The 16,284-nt window shown below is 56.0% G+C and overlaps 1 protein-coding gene across 2 annotated transcripts in view; it reads left to right on the plus strand.

The window, feature by feature from the left end:
• Positions 1-7,955: 7,955 nt before the first annotated feature.
• RASSF5 (Ras association domain family member 5) overlaps positions 7,956-16,284 on the plus strand; it is a 74,378-nt gene continuing 66,049 nt past the window's right edge. For both annotated transcript variants that reach the window (XM_027976238.2, XM_060396292.1), the window contains exon 1: positions 7,956-8,466. In XM_027976238.2, the coding sequence (XP_027832039.1) occupies positions 8,004-8,466 (463 nt within the window). In that variant the 5' untranslated portion in view covers positions 7,956-8,003. The remainder of the gene's footprint in view (positions 8,467-16,284) is intronic.

Genomic DNA, 16,284 nt, shown 5'->3' on the forward strand with positions numbered 1-16,284 from the left:
TCTAAGACCCTGTGTGCTGGGTGGAGCCACGGGATCCCCGAAAGCCAAGTGCAGATTTGGGGGAATGATACTATCCAGGCTCTATGAGCTCATGAGCAAAGGCCAGCAGGGAACCCGCAAGAGCTTCAGTGTGATTCTGTGCTGCAGAGCCCCCGACATGGGGGCCCCCAGCCCAGCAGGGTTTCTGCTGCCCTCTCTGCAGGGAGCACGGAACTGGACCCAGGCCCATGACCTTGACCAGTTCCTCCAGAACCTGGTAAGACCCCCCACACCAGGTGTCTGATGACCTCTTCTCTCTGGTGATTCCTAACGTGATACTTCAAATGCAGCGCCCATTCAGCTGCTGAGACGTCAACCGGGCACCTGCTGGGTGCCAGGCCCTGGGAGGGGAGCCAGAGCTACGTGGCGACTCGGGTGCTGTGCCCGCCCTTGGGGAGCTCACCCCGATGAAGAAGGGCCCTTCAGCACCACAGGAGCGGGCAGAGACAGGAAGGCACAGCTCGAGGGGGAGCGGCCTGAGTCGCCACCGCCAGAGGGCAGGGGTCAGAGTGGGGTCTTGGCAGGTGATCAGGGTTGCCCGGCAGAGAAGGCATGGGAGGCATCCCTGGCAGGGGGACCAACACCCCCCTCGGCGAGGGAGGAACGGCAGGTATGTGTGTCGCTGCAGAGCAGGCTGAAGCAGGAAGTGGGCGTTGAGCACCGGGCGGGGAGCCAGACCCAGAAGCTGCCTCTCGGCCACTCGAAGGAATGCGGGCTTCACTTGGGGAGCTGCAGAAACAGGTTTTTTTAGGTCAAGCCCAACTGGTGTTTTAAAGACACCCGTGCCTGTGTGGAGCGTGGACTGAAACTCCATGCCCATGATCCTCGTTTGTAAGATAGAGACAGTATCTTTCAAAGCTGTGGGTAGGGACAGATTCTGTGATTCCACAAGGAGTCTGAAACATTCCCTGGGGTCTCTGCACACCCTCCCAGCCCCGCCTCCCGTCGCTGAGGCCACCACACAGGCTGGGTGGGAAAACTGGAGCCCTTGTTACTTATCAGCCCATTGGTGGCTCAGGTCCGTCGCAAACCTTGGGGAAGAGGCCCCACGGCATTCGGATCAATGGTGAACATGCCATTAAAACAGGCCGCTCGGTTCAAGGGGCACCTGGAAGGAAGCAGCAGAGATGGGCCGGGGCCCTGGTGCCTCCTTCTGAGCCCTGGGGCCTCAGGGCGATAGTTTTTGCGACTCTCAGAATCCGTGTAGTTTCCTCTGTACAGACAGGCATTCTGGTTCAAAACCCAGATTCTGGGACTCTCCCCACCTCCTGATTCCCATCTGTAAGGGGGTGGCCCTGGAGCCTGCCTTGTGGACGTTTCCCCCATGATTCTCCCACAAGCTCTAAAGTTCAAGGACACCGAGGCAGTTTGCAGCCTCCAGTAGAGGCTGTATGGACGCCCGGTATGGGCCCGTGGGCAGCGGTGGACACCGGAAACCAGGTGCCAGCCCACAACCTGCTCTCTCAGGCTGGGGGGGCCGGTCTCAGGGACAGCGGCATGGCCTCCCTCCTCCTGGGCTAGCACGCACTCTCTGAGGCCACCTCCCTGCGGCAGGGACAGCCCCAGAGGATTCCCACAGCCCGTCATCCCGGGCTCACTCCCACACTGCTTCAGTGATTTTGCAAAGCATGGGATTTGGCTGCTTTTTGCTTCATCTCACACACACACATGCAAAAAAAAACCTCTGTAATCCAGCAACCCCAATGGGAGGTGGTCAGGAATGAGCCAGCGTGACCTGAAGTAGCTTCAGTGTATTCTTGGAAGCTCAGAATCACTGCGGGCACTTGACGCAGTCCCGTCCTTTCCCTGGAGCCTTCATGAGGCCGAGAGAGAAGAGTGGGAGTAAGGAAGGAGGGAAGGATGGGGAGGAAGCAGAGGTAGAGGGGTGGAGAGGGAGAGACAGAGGGGAGGGGGGCAGAGATGAGAGGAGCCGGGGAGGCCCAGGGGAGGGACAGGCGTGTGTGTGCGCCTCCAGTGGGAAGCGGCCCAGGCCCTCTGCCCCTCCGCCTGCCCCTGCCCTGGCCCCCGCTGCCAGCCACGGCGATGGCTTGGTCCTGGAACGTCCGTGGCTGTGTCTCGGCGCCCCACTCTGGCTGAGGGCCACAGCTGCTGACAAACGGGCCTGGAATATCTGAGTTTTTCCAACACGAGAGAAGAAACTTCCACACGGAAACCAGCCTTATCGTGAGCCTGGCAGAGCGGCTGGGGACAGGAGAGCCCTGTAACTCAGGCACAGATGGAGGAGGCGCCCCCACACTGCTGGAAAGCCAGCCCCACCGCCTCGCATCTTACACAGTGGCACGGCCCCAGGAGCCCTCGTGTTCCTGCTCACGCTGCCAGCCCGGTTTGCCCCTCTGGCCACCAGGCAGTGTGAAGGACCTAGAGGATCCCCCAGGAGCACTGGCGTTACACACAAAGCCCAAGCCCTTGAGAAGGGCGAGGTTCCCCCAAGCCCCCACCCCTGGCCAGTTACTAGCACAAGAAGGCAGAGAATCCACCCTGGTGACCAGCAACTTTCTCCTGGCTCCCACAGGTCCTGGGGGGCCTTCTAGTCTCCCTAGAGCAGACAGTTTCTTCATCTCTCCCTCCCTGGGTGCAGGGGCCATGGCTTGAAGGGATACTAAGAAATAAATTCTGTATTAGGTACAGGTTGGGAGCCTACAGCCGAGTTCATTTCGCTAAACGTTTAACGAGCACCTCCTATTTGCCCTGCACAGTGGCAGAAAGACTGACAAGTGAGGGAGGCAAGAATGTGCAAACCTAATTGTGAGTCATGTCAGGATGACGTGGATGCAGGAGACACAATGAATTCGGGCTGGGGGACTCTGGGAAGACCCTAGGGAGGGCCTGCTATCCGGACTAGACTTTGAAAGTTAAACAAGATTGCAACAGAGAGAGGAAAACGGGGAAAGGTTTTCTTCAAACAGCACCTACAAAGTGAGATCAGAGGTTTTAAACGCTGCCGTTTGTACCACACCAGCTGGGCAGTGCCAAGGCAAAATCAGAGATCTCAGTCCAACCTGTGACACCTTTGGGGGCCAGTCACACGCCTTCTCCGACCCTCAGTTCTCTCATCTATAAAGTAGGCATGCCAGCCACTTCACAGAGTTGCTGTGAAGATGAGGTCATTCAAGCCAAGGGTGCTTGCCATATATCAGGTATTCAATGCATGGTTCTAGAACAAATATGTATAACACACTGCACTTTACAAAGGACCACCACAAACACTCTAATTCCCCAACAATGTGTTGTCATGGTGCCTGCTCACAGTCCAGCAGTGAAAGGTGCTCCCCACTCTCTGAGGAGGCTGAGCTCTGCGTGCAGAAGCTGCCGGGAGGGGAAGGAAGCCGTGAGGAAGAGGCATTCTTCAGCAGTCTCTCAAGGTAAGAGCGCTTTTCCTCAGACGTCTACTGAGCAGCTCACACAGTCCCAACTGCCCGCTGCCCATTTTCAGAGTGTGGTCTCTGAGTCATGTTCATCAAACTCACATAAGGTACAAGCCAATGTCCAGACTTAGGGAACTGATCTCTGCAGGGAGGGGCTGGAATCCACATTTGGAAGAAACTCATGCTCATAAAGTCTGGGAAGGTTGGGGGGCCGCTATGCCTGCCCCTCCTTCAGCTTGGACCTTCCTTGCTCAGGTAGACAACGGGCTGGCTCCACTCGGGGCTGTGTTTAAACGTCTGCCCCTCAGAGAGGTGCTTCTTGCCTCCAGTCCAATCCAACAGCCCCTGCTGCTCTCTGTCCCTCACTGCGCTTTGCCACCGAGTGTGCATGACCTGAGGCTCTGTTACACTCAGGTTGACATGTCTAGTAGCTGACTCTCCGCCTAAACTTCTATTAGCTTCAGGAACATGGCCATTTCACTGTCGCACCTTTGATGCCTAAAATAGCACCTGAGATGCAGTGGATGTTAGGTGATCCCTTGTTAAACGAGTAATTGCTCTGTGCTCTTAAGGACAGCAGGGAGGGGTCATTTGTGCTGTTGATCAAGTACTTCCAGCTCTTGCCATCCTGAGCACAAGAAAGGAACGCACTTCCTGCCCTCCTTATGGAGGGTGGGCTTTAGAACTAATTCTAGCCGACGAGGAGCAAGCAGAAGTAGCTGGAGCTTTTGCGTGCTGCTATTGGAGCCTTGGGGATCTCTGCGTCCCTCTGGTTTGCTGCTGGGCAACATGCTACGTGGCGCCTCCAGCAGCCTGGATCCCTGACTCTGAGGAACAAAGTCTCCCCACCAACAGGCAAGGGGGCATGTGGTGTGAGTGAGACAGCAGTCTCTGGGTGCAAGGCACTGGGATGTGGGGGTTGTTTACTGCAGTGTAGCCTGACCTGTCCTGACAGGTCCAGTGACCCCAAGCAGACAGTTGTACCAGCATAATCACTGGGAGGTCCCTAAGGCCCTTTGGGGGTTTCAGGCGACTTCAAATGCCTCCAAGCCAGACAAACCCAGAAACTTCCCCTTCAGAAAGTCAGGCCACATTCTCTCCTCCTCTTTTCCTTCCTACTTGGAAGCTCCCTGGTGGGTGGGGGTGTGGAGTGGGATGGGGTGGGGGTGTTAGGAGATAGCCTTGAAACAACTCACCCACTGGGGGAACCAAGAGACCACCTCTGAAGTGACCTCACACACTCAAACTCACTGTCAGCATCCTTCCCTTTGGTCAAAAGGAAAAACAGCACACCCACTCTTCTGGGAGTGAGTCACAAGCAGAAAAAAGTCAGTGGCTCCGAGCCAAGAGGATCTGCTAACGAGGGGAGAAAACTCCCAGTGGAGGTGTCTCAGCAGATGCTGTGGTCTCGCCCCTGTGGCCAGCATGAGCAAAGACCAACCCGAGCAGTGCCGAAGTTCATCATCAGGCAGTACCCCAGGTCCTGACCCTACCATGAGCCTGGAGTTTATTTAGTACTTCCCTGATGAAGGAAAATGGGCTGTGTGTGTGAGATGGGAGAGGATGCTCTTCTGGGGAAGAAGGAGACTGGGCTGGGAAAGATGACATCAGAAGAGGCAAGTTCCCGGCAGAGAGCCTCCTGCTGGGGTTCGGGAGAGGCAGCAGCCTCGCTTGACCTCAGTCTCTAGCTCAGGGAGATGAACTGGGAGATAAACTTGATACATTTTTCAGGTTGGTCACATGGAATTATGTTATCTCCACTTTTTCTCCCTTCTGTCCCGGAAGCCACATGCAGGGCTCTGGCCCTGCTAGAGCGCTTTCTCCTTGCGCTCCTCCAGATCAGAGCTGGGGCACGACAGCTAAACCGGAGCACTTTTCTGCCCAGCTCAGGAACCTGGGCAAAGGGGTTTATGCCTGATTATTCCAGACAGTCCTCAGCTTCCCAGGGCCAGAGGAGACACTCATCCCGTGAGCCTCTCCATCCCAGGAATCTGGGCTGGGCTGCCCAAACTCATGCTGAGGGGAGGGGGGTGGAGGACAGAAATGGCCATTGGTGGTAATTTCACAAACAGCATCTCAAAACTGGCTCCTTGGTGACGCACTCTGCCAGGTCGCTTCTCCTTGCCACATCAGACTATCACCAGAGCTCGAGCTTGGCCCACACCCTGGGCCTCTCCCAGCCCTCTGCTCTCCCAAGGTTGGAGGAAGAGATCTTCAAACAAGTCTCAAGCCTGTGGCCAGAGGTGGATAATACAGGCTGGATTCAAGCAAACATACACAACACAGGCTTCTGCAACAGCCTCTCGAGAACTGCTTGCAGGAGAAGTGGGAGAGATGAGGGAAAGAAGACCACAAAGGCAAATAGGTCTTTTCTGGGTCAACATCTGCAACGAAACATTGCAGAATTATCCCCCACTGTGTTTTTCTCAGCCGTGTCCCACTGAACTTCACCTGCTCTGCGGGGCAAAGAACAGAGAATCCTATTTTCTTCTTGCCACCTTCGATCTAAAGTAATAGGCCAGCAGCGTCAACACTGCCTGGGAACTTGTTTAAAATGCAAAATCTCAAACTGTTACATAAAGGATGGGCAAGCAACAAGGGAACTATGGTCAATGGCTACTGCGCAGCATAGGGAACTACGGTCAGTGTCCTGTAATAAACCATAATGGGAAAGAAAAATATACAAAATCCCAAACCCCAGGCCCAGACAAACTGACTCAGAAACTCAGGGGGTGGAGCTTGGTAATCTGTAATTCAACAAGCCCTCCAGGTGACGGTGATGTATGGCAGCATTGGAAAACCACTGATGGAGAGAAAGCAAGGTTCAGACAGGGGAGAGGAGAGGGGCAGGAGGGGAGCAGAGTGGGGTGGCTGTGGCTCACAGGCCCCCATCTCCCACCTTCTGCTTCTCAGCTCTGTGCTCTTGGCCACATTCTTGCCACGCACTCAGAAACGGCCTCATGAGGTGAGAACTTTTGGTTGAGACCCAGGGATCAAAGGATCCATGGTTGCCACCAGCATAAGGGAGAAGCCGTGGGCCAAAGCAAGCTGGGCATTCCCTGGCCTCTCGACTGTTGAAATTTTAGGAATCACCTAAAAACGAACCTCCAAGGGGAAATCCAAAAGCAAAAGTGAGGATTCCCCTAGAAGACACTAGGGGGAGACCCATCTCTGGCCTGGGAAGGGGAGGGAGCAACTCAGGTCTAGAAGAATTCAGACCATGTGTTTCTCAAGTTGATTCGCTGGTGACCTCTACTAAATCAACCAAATTGAACCGCACCTTTCGAGTGACCACTGAGTCAGAGTGATGGAACCAGAGAGGAGGAGCAAAGCGTTAAGTGTCTGCTCACTCCCAGTCCAGTTTCCGGCTAAGGAAACTACAGAGGCTAGAGAGGACCCAGGGTCACACAGCAGGTCTGTGACGGGACACAGGTTCGGAGCCCCAGCAAGCCGGGTTCCCCACCCAGGAGAGATGGGCAGGGCTGCTTACCTACTTGGTGCGACACAGGGCTAAAAGACAATGCTAGCCTTTTGTTCAAAAACTGTTAAGGCTTTCAAGGCGAGGACAGCAGAGCATTAAAATCGAGAGGAGGGGGGAGGCTGTGAAGCCTGTCCTCGGACTGATAGAAGGGAATCTCTCTCTGAGTCCCACAGGCGGGCTGTCCACACCAGGTGCAAAGCAGGGCTTCTGCGGGCGGGGGTGGTGGTGGTATTTCCACAGTAATTACTAGAACATCTATGGGGAGAGGCAGATTTGACTTAGAAAGGAAAGCTCTCCCAACCCACGGGGGCCCGGAGTGTTGGCACGGACCTAGGATCACCAGAACTCCAGTCTTCCGGGAAAGGACTCTCCTACCGGCCAGGGCTGCTGCGAAAGGGGAAATCCAACCAGGGTGAACGCGGCGCGCGGACAGCCCGCTGCCATCAGCATCGGAAGCGTCCCCCGCCGTCACGGGACTCGGAGCCGCCGTGGGCCCGCGAGCCGCGGCCGGGCATCCCCTGCGTGCGCCGGGCTCGGGGCGCGCGGGGGCGGCGGACTGCGGCGAGCGCCGGAGGGGAAGGGCCGGGGGGCGCGTGAAAACCGGGAGGCCAGCGGGCCGACTCTGAGCCGGCGGACGTCTCGCTGGACCCCCATTCTCCGTTTCTAAGCCCTTCCCTCCGGCCCGCTCCCTCCTCGGGGCGGGTTGGAGTGTGGATTGGGGGCGTGGGAACCTGGGGTTGGCGGGTGAAAATCTGGGGTTGGGGTGAAGGATGGGAGAGGAGAGGAGGGCTGAAGGCAGGAGGCTCCCACAGAAAGCCTCTTCCGAGTTGTCCTGTAAGAAGCTTTCCACGTGCAACCCTTCAGCTGCCCCGGCTACCTGAAGACTCCCCGGAATCCACACTCGCCCAGGCGTCCCCCACTGCCGCCCCTGTTCAGGGCGGTCGGTGGTTCCCGTGCGTCGTCCTTCCTGCCTCTCCGAGGTCTCCCCGCCCCCGCCCCGCCCCGCCGGCTGCGGCCCCTTTAAAGGCGCGCCGGTCTGGGGCCGCCCCGCTCTCGAGGCGGACTCGGGAGGAGCGCCAGCGCGGAGAGCCGCCGGCATGGCCATGGCGTCCCCGGCCATCGGGCAGCGCCCGTACCGGCTGCTCTTGGAGCCAGAACCGCCGCGCTATCTGCAGAGCCTGAGCGGCCCCGAACTGCCGCCGCCGCCGCCGCCGCCGGGCCACTCCTCGCGCCGCTGCGCCCCCGCGCCCCTCTCCACTGCGCCAGGCGCGCACGAGAGACGCGGTGCCCGGAGGGCCGCCCGGGGGGACCCGGAGCCCCAGCCCCGGGCCTCGCGACCCGCTCGCCCTCTCCGGCCTGGTCTGCAGCAGAGACTGCGGCGGCGGCCCGGCGCGCCCCGGCCCCGCGACGTGCGCAGCATCTTCGAGCAGCCGCAGGACCCCCGCGTCCCGGCGGAGCGAGGCGAGGGCCACTGCTTCGTGGAACTGGCGCTGCGGGGCGGCCGCGGCTGGTGCGACCTGTGCGGGCGAGAGGTGTGGCGGCGCGCGCTGCGCTGCGCTAGTAAGTGTGAGGGTCCGGGCGGGGCGGGGCTGGGGGGCGCGGGAAGACCGCAGCCCGCCCGCGAGAGGCTGCGAGCGAGCGGGCTGGGGCGAGCCGAGAGGGGGCGCTGCCCGCTCCGGCTCCAGGGAAGACCGGGGGTTTCACCGAGGGAGGTAGCCCCTGGACACACTCTGCTCCTTAGTGCCCTTAGGTATGCTTATGCGATATTTAACAAACACCTCTTCCTCTGACAGGTGCGCGCCTTGCCCCTCTCCAGAAACAGCCAGTACACACACACACACACACACACACACACACACACACACACGCACAGAGACACAGAGACACACACACACAGACACACACACACAGAGGCTGGGGTTGATGCCTGATGCTACCAGATCATTCCCTTGTCTCCAGGGCCCTCTCTTGCTTTTTTGTAGCTTCTTGAGAGTGGGTTGTGAGGCTACTCTTGAGATGACCGTTTGGCCCCTGCTTATTAGGACAATGGCAGATAACTTTGTCGGCCTGCCTGTGGTACACCCTTCCTCCAGGGTGACCTGTGGGGACAGGGAAGAGACCTGGTTGGGCTTTGGATGGACAGAGGCCATGAGGCTTGAGAAGAGGGTGAAGTGACCCTGGATCCATGCCCTCTCCGGCCTTCCACCTCTGGCCCCTCGGACCTTTGCCCTCTGCTCTGATGTTTGGCTGGGCCCTGCTTCCTCCCCTTCCTCCTACTGGCTACTGCACCAGGCATCAGGCTCGAGAATTCCCCAACTACCTGCCCTGTCTCACTCTCCCCAGAGCTCTCAGGTCCCTCCAGCCTCCTCCTCTGAGCCAGAATCTTCTCAAAGCCTGACTATAAAACACTGGACATCCACTGTGTAGATTTTCTGAGCACATTTGCGGTCTTCTTGGGGGTTTGTTATTTTTCTCTTCCAGCAGTTAGGTGTGTATATTTCTTCAGTGATGTTTCATTTCTTCTTTTCCTATTAGATTTATCTAGAAAAATAGATTTTCCTGTTAGACTTATCTAGAAATATAGATCTTTTTCCTATTAGATTTCTCTAGAAAAATAGATTTCTTCTTTTCCTGTTCCCCACCCCATATTTGCTGTGGTCATATTTGACGATACCCACCCCCATGTGCGTATGTGTTTATATAGGTATTTTAAATATCTGAAGCACAAAGTGCAGACGATGGTACAGCATCTAGAAAGCCTCTCTGGAAATGGCCTGGGGTTGCATCTTTCAGTCAAGCCTCTTCCCTCATGACAGCAGCCCCCATCTCCCATCCAGCTGTAGCACTGTGCAGCAGCAGCTATTACGCCCTCATCAGGAAAGCCTGGCCCGGCCTCTCTGCAGTCCCCAGCCGAGGCTGCTCAGTGTGCTCCCCACTGCAGCTGGCTTCAGGGAAGCAGAGCTCAGACTCGAAGCCAGGATCGAGCGGAAGAGGAGTGTGGGAGGTGGGGGTGGGTTCTGCTCCCGCCACCATCAGAACTCAGTTCAGGTGCTAATTAATAAGGAAAGGGGGATGGACACAGAAATGTGTGATGTGGGCGGAGGGCTGCTGTCACTCGGCAAATCGCCCTGACCTTCAGCAGAATCAAATGCAACTTTCCCACAGATGTGTTTGCAGCTTCTGCCCCCTCAAGGGCCCTGGGGTACTTGACTGCCTCCCGACAGTAACATAGAGAGGCAGTATCCTCTTTGTAATGGGTTTTAATGTGCTGGAATCCCAGGACAGCTGCTTCACTGGAATTCTAGTTTGTATTAGGACACTGAGGACTTCCAGTTAGTCCAGTGGTTAGGACTCGGTGCTTCCGCTGCAGGGTTCGATCCCTCATCGGGAAACAATATATTGCAAGCCGTGCAGCATGGCAAAAACCGAGAAAAGTTTAAAAGTAAGAGTGGAAAAGACACTGGAGGACTGTATCAATTGTTGAACGTTTGGCATATAGTTTTACGACTTGCGGGGCTGTTATTGGTAATGGTGTCTCTGTGTTTATTTGTGTATATGCGTGATACTCCATGATTAAATGAATTTATGCAGGGCTTCCCTTGTGGCTCAGCTGGTAAAGAATCTGCCTGCAATGCAGGAGACCTGGGTTCGATCTCTGGGTTGGAAAGATCCCCTGGAGAAGGGAAAGGCTACCCGTTCCAGTATTCTGCCTGGAGAATTCCATGGGGTCTCAGAGTCGGACACAACTGAGTGACTCTCACTTTCATACTTTCACATTAGACAGTTTCTTGTGAAAGGAAGCCCCAGGTGAATAGTGATTTCTGCGTGACTTGGTACCCCTCAGCTAGGTGGGTTAGTACCAACCAGGGATGTCTGAACACCAGAAAGGGAGCAGAGTTGGAATCAAGGGGCTACAGAGAGGAGCCTCTGTTGGTCATTATTAATATTAGCAGTTGAGAAATGTTCTAATGGCTGGCAGGTAGAGACACAGCAGGTCAAACTCACCAATCATCTTTCTTTCAACTGAAGTTCTAATTCCATGGTGGGGTGTGTTTGTTTTGCCTTTGTTTTAAAAAGCAAGGGCCAGAAACATGACTTGTGAAGGGCAGTACTCTGCAGTGCCTAAGAGAGCAGCCTGGAACCAGAAGACCTAGGTTTGAATCCTCATTCTGCCGATTAGTCTCTGTGTGACCCTGAGTACCTCTGTGTTCCACTTCTGTGTTTTAAAAAATGGAGATGATAGCATTACCTTCTCAATTGTGTTCATGTGAGAATTAAATGAATTAACATATGGAAAGGGCTTAGAACAGTGCCTGGTAGAAGGCAATGTAAATGTTTAGGGCACTATAAATGTCATTATCATCCCCTCCCATCCAGCAGCTGTAACAATTTGCCTGGGCTCCCGACACTTCTTAGGATCACCTTTCCGAACAGTGGGAGCAGTTTTCCAGCTCTGCTTGGTCGCTGAGCGGATGTGGGAAGAGGGTGTCCCGCGCAGCCCAGGCGGGCTGTGCCGCTCCTTCCTGCTGTGGGCGTCCTCGCAGCGTGTTGGTGGCCTCGAGGTCATCAGGACCCTGGCATCTTGTATTTGTACCACTTGTCCCCAGCACAGAGCACAGTCTCGTGCCTGATAAAGGCAGTCTGTTTTTACTCTTAAATCTCCCAGCTCTTGGAAATACGCGTAAATGTCTTGTGTAAATGACATCTGTCTCAGCAGGAGGTTGACACTGGGTGGGAGCTATGTTGGCAAAATGGGCTTTTAATAAGGGAAGCTTTTAGAAAACTGTCTTCCCACTGCCTTTTCCGTGAAAATTCCCCTATCTCAAGCTTATCCCTACTTCAAGGACTATAACGGAGCTCTGGTTAATGCTGGATTTGCCAACAGGAGACGTTCAAAGTTGATATTCATTTCTAGGATTAAAGAACTCGTGTTTATTAGATAGAGAAGGAAATCTGGTGGGGACTGGGAGGGGGAGAGAGAGAGATTATATGAAGTCGTGTGTGGCGGGGGTGGGGGGTGGGGATCGGGGGAGAGTGGCCGTGGTGAGAATCCGTTTCCAGCATCCCAAGAGGGAATGGCCAATAGCATACAACCCTTGGAACCCTCACGGCCTGCCCTTTGCCTTTATTCTCAGGGAATGTCCCTATAGGCTGTGGACCGTTTCTTCTACAGGAGGAACATGGAGTTAACCTTTCATCTTGTTTTGGTGGATGCATTAGCCATCTTGGAATAGGAAATGGTCTGGAAAATGGGAAAAGCTAAGTCCAACTCAACACTGAGAGAGGGATACTTGGACATCCCTTGCACATTACTAGTGGAGCGGGTCCTCCCCGGAGGGGTGTGTTCAGAGCTGTAAAGCGTTATGTGTTGGGGTTGTAGGGTGAAGGGGGGCCCTGGAGCTCACCATCCTGACCTCCCCCTCCTGTGGGAGACATGTATTATGGTGGGAGTGTGAAGTGTTTGCCGTGGAGCCTGCTGGCATGGGAACAGGGACCTCCTGGGTGAGAGCCCCTTGTCGAGCCTTGCTAGCTCTGTCTCATCACAGCATCAGTGGTCGGGCTTAACCCACCTCTCTGCACAGAGTGGACCCTCCCATGTGGCAGCCACAGAGTCCCACAGACCCAGCCCCTCTCTTGGGTTCTTTGCAGAAGAGGTTACTGGGACACGGACACTGAGTCTCTCTGTAGCAGCCCCAGGAACGTGGGGCACTTGGAAAGTGTTTCATTTGTCCAGGACACCTGGCCGCACTGAAGTATGTGGCTTAAAGTATTTTCATTGATTCAGGCCCATGCTTGGCCTTGGAGTTTGGGAAAAGTAAGCCCTGAAATGGACATTTCATTGTTAGAAATAGTGGAATCCCCCACCTCCCTCCCCTCCTCTGCTTCTGGCTCTGATTGGGGTTTTTCCTTGGGGAGAGTCCTGGTGGAGGGCTGGGGGACACGGGAGGACAGAGGAAGGGCCTGGACGCCTTGAGAGAGGCCATCTGAGGCGCCCAAGCTGCTGCTGTCTGTCTCTCTCCTCCCTGCTTCCTGTATTTTCACAAGATGAAAGTGAAAGGATTAAATGTGGGTTTAATTTTTCCCCCCTATCCACCAGAGCATAAAATTTTCTGATTATGGAGTAAGAGGGGCTTGAATCCCAGGTACAGTCAAAAATGATTAATGTCACTTGTCTGCCAGCCTAATCAGACTTGGTAATGAACGTGTGTGTTCTCCGGCTGATCCTGCAGAGTTATTGGGGGGAAGTGAATTGACATCTCCCCTCAGCTATGTGGGCTTGATCCGGGATCCTCTCTGCAAGATTACCAGTGAATTCAGCCGGCGCCAAGCCTGGCAGATAGGCCTTGCGGGACAGGGGAAAGACAGCCCCCAGCCCTGCCTGGCTGCTGAGGGGATCCTCTAGCCCCAGGAAGCTGGCTGCAGCCCCTGGAGGGGACACAGGAGCTCAGAGAGTGGCTGAGACTCAGGGCGGGCCCGGCACGGCTCTAAGAATGATACTCGCCAGAGGAATTCTTCACGGGTCCACAGTGCCTTTTCTCTGAGGAGCCTACAGCCTTTGCCTGCTGCTTCCACGTGCATCCCAGAGCAGATTCTCGAGGTCAGGACGCAGGGAGGCTTCTGCTGGGGTCTCGGACGGAGAGAAGGAGGCGCCCGTCCATCTGGCAGGGGCAGAGGAGCTCAGAACCTCATGCGGAGCAAACCCGGCCTGCCCTGAAGGTGGCCTGCACCAGCTCAGGCTGTCACGCCGTTTCCTGCCTTTGGTCCACACCCAGCATCTGGGGAACCTCTGGCCACTGCGCATGGGGGCATCCTAGCCCCTGCTTCCCCACGGCTCTCCCGCGGGGGCCTCCCGATCCCCACCCCTCAGCCCGCAGTCTCCCGGGGGAAGGACCTGCGTTCTGCTCTGGCCCTGCCTGCTGAGACGCTGTGGAGGCTGCTGAGGAAGCTGGCCTCATCAGAGGCCCTTCCTGGTTGCCGTCCTCCGATGACACGGGGAGTACCCTTGGGCAGGTGTTTGTGGGTGTGCAGAGCATGCAGAGGGGACACCTCTCCCCCTCGCCGGCTTCCATCAGTAGCCACCCCGTGGTCCTGCCGTGCCCACGGGGGAGGCTTCCTACCTCTCAGAGGGCCTCGCCCCGCCACCCCCGCCGCCCCCCAGGGCCTGGTCGCTCTCCTTGGCTGGGTCGGGAAGTGCTGCAGGCAGCTGACGCTGGTAAGGCCGGCCCTGACCCGGGAGATGGCTGTGCCTTTAGTCACTTTCGGTTTTTCTCCAAGAGTTTTGGCAGCTTCTCCATACGTGTTCCGGGCCGGATCTCAGGGCTGGGAGGGGTGCTGGGCTGGCTTTCGGGGGACGAGGTGATGGGGGCAGGCTCAGTCCCCTGCTGGAAGTGGAGTAAAATCGGCGCCGGGGAGGACTCACAGGAGTGCTCCCCCAAGGTCAGAGCCGTCTTGACCTGGACCCGGGAGGTGATCCTGGGTGTTCTTGAAGGGCCCCTGCACCCTGCCAATGTGGGCAGAGCCTGGTGGAGTCTGGGAGCCCTCTGCTCTGGGGTGTCGGCCGCCGTGGCCAGCAGGTTCATGCAGGGCCTGTTGGAACCTGCCTGTGGCTCCTGGTGCGGAGAGCATTCTTGAGAGATGTACCCACAGGGAAGCTCTGATGCTGGGCTCTCGTTTGCCTTGTTTGGAGAGGAAGAGGGGAGAGCGGCAGGTCTGTCCTGGCACAGCAGCCCCGTGCCCAACCTCCTGGCGGAGAGCGCTGTGTCCTATGACCCCTGACTGCTGTAGCGCCCCCTGATGTTCTTCAGGGTTTTCCAGCTCACCCCTGTTCCCCTGGCCTCATTGAGGGTGTCGGCAGGGTGCGGGGGGCACGAGCAGATGTTGCGTCGAGGGTTGGGAAGAGGTGGTGTTGAAAAGTTCCAGCAGTTCCTCTGTGTCACTGGGCGGGCGGGCGGGCAGGCAGGCAGGCAGCCGGGTCTGTCTCTCGCCTGTGACCACAGCGAGGCTGGGTCGTGTTTGCTGTTCAGCGAAGGGCCTGCAGGCCACCTTCTGCTCCCCCTCCCTGTTTCTTGAACAAACATTTCCAGGGCGGAGCAGATCTTACTCAGACGTCTGCAGTGGCTGTTGGCTTAGGGCTGCTAAAACATGAAAACTTGGCTTCTGTGTACCTTGCATAAATCAAACCACAGGTCCGCAAAAGTCAGGTCTGAAAGAAGAGTGATGTTCTTTGCCCATTTTGTTTTTTTTTTTAATCCTTTTATGTTTTGTTTCTCCCGGATGCCGGATCTGGGAGAGAATTGTCATATTTGCTGAAGATGCAAATTGGTATTCTGTGAGTCTACAAGGATGGAGATATTCACACGAAAGAAGAAAGTACTGGGGATGGCCAAGGAACTATGGGAGCAGAGATCACTCTTATCTCAGAGATGCCTTGGCCGGATCGAAAGTGTTTTCTTGCCTACTGGCTCTGCTGGGCCCAGCAGCGCCCTTGAGAGGCAGGCAGGGCTGGTGGATCGTGGTCATCTCACAGACCAGGAGACCCGGCATCCAGAGAGTCAAGGGCTTCCCTGGTGACCCAGAGGGTTAGCGCCAGAACCCAACACAGGCAGCATTTTGCCCTGTGAGCTAATGTCACTGAACGCGCCAGCTAGTGGACCTTCCTCATTCACCTGCCAACAAATGCTGAAGTGTCCATAAAAAGAGATGCAGAAACAGAGAGGGTGAGCCAAGGGGTGGGTAAGCCCTGTCCAAGCTAGAGGATCAGTCGGGTCCTGGACAGTGGCGAGCTGGCGGCCCTTCAGCCTGTTCTCAGGCTTTGGTTTCTAAATAGATTTTCAGCGTGTGTAAATCACGAGCTCCTGAAGCAAAAGGTGACGTTTTTCTTCAATCTCACGATAAAAGGAAGAAGTGTGTGTGTCTCCACCCCCACCCCACTGGTGTTAGGTGTGTGTAGAGGGGTGGGCGTGGAAATGCAGGCTGAGGACTTTTCCTGGAACAGGAAAAGATCCTCCTTGCTGTGACCCAGGGTCAGAGTTCATGACACAGGACCAAAGAGAAATTAGGTTGTGTCTCAGAGGGGACAATGATGGGAAGAAGAGTTGGATGATTGGGACTGGAAAATAAACAGGTTTATATCGTGGGCCTCCTCCCTGTCCCGGGCAATGGTGTGACTGAGCTGGGGACAGCAAAAAGCCCCCCGCCCCCTACCCCAGCTCTGACAGTGTGTCTCCAGGTCAGGCTCATATTTGGGTGTCACCACTTACTTTCCTTGCTGACTTGGAGGAAGCTGTTTTTTCCATCTAAGTTAAATGGAAGCTGGAGGCTTTGTGGTTTCTGTTGAAACAATTATGTCCTTTCTGCAACTGAGGAAAGTATTAAAAA

This window comes from Ovis aries, chromosome 12 (genome assembly GCF_016772045.2).
Source record: "Ovis aries strain OAR_USU_Benz2616 breed Rambouillet chromosome 12, ARS-UI_Ramb_v3.0, whole genome shotgun sequence".
NCBI lineage: Eukaryota > Metazoa > Chordata > Mammalia > Artiodactyla > Bovidae > Ovis > Ovis aries.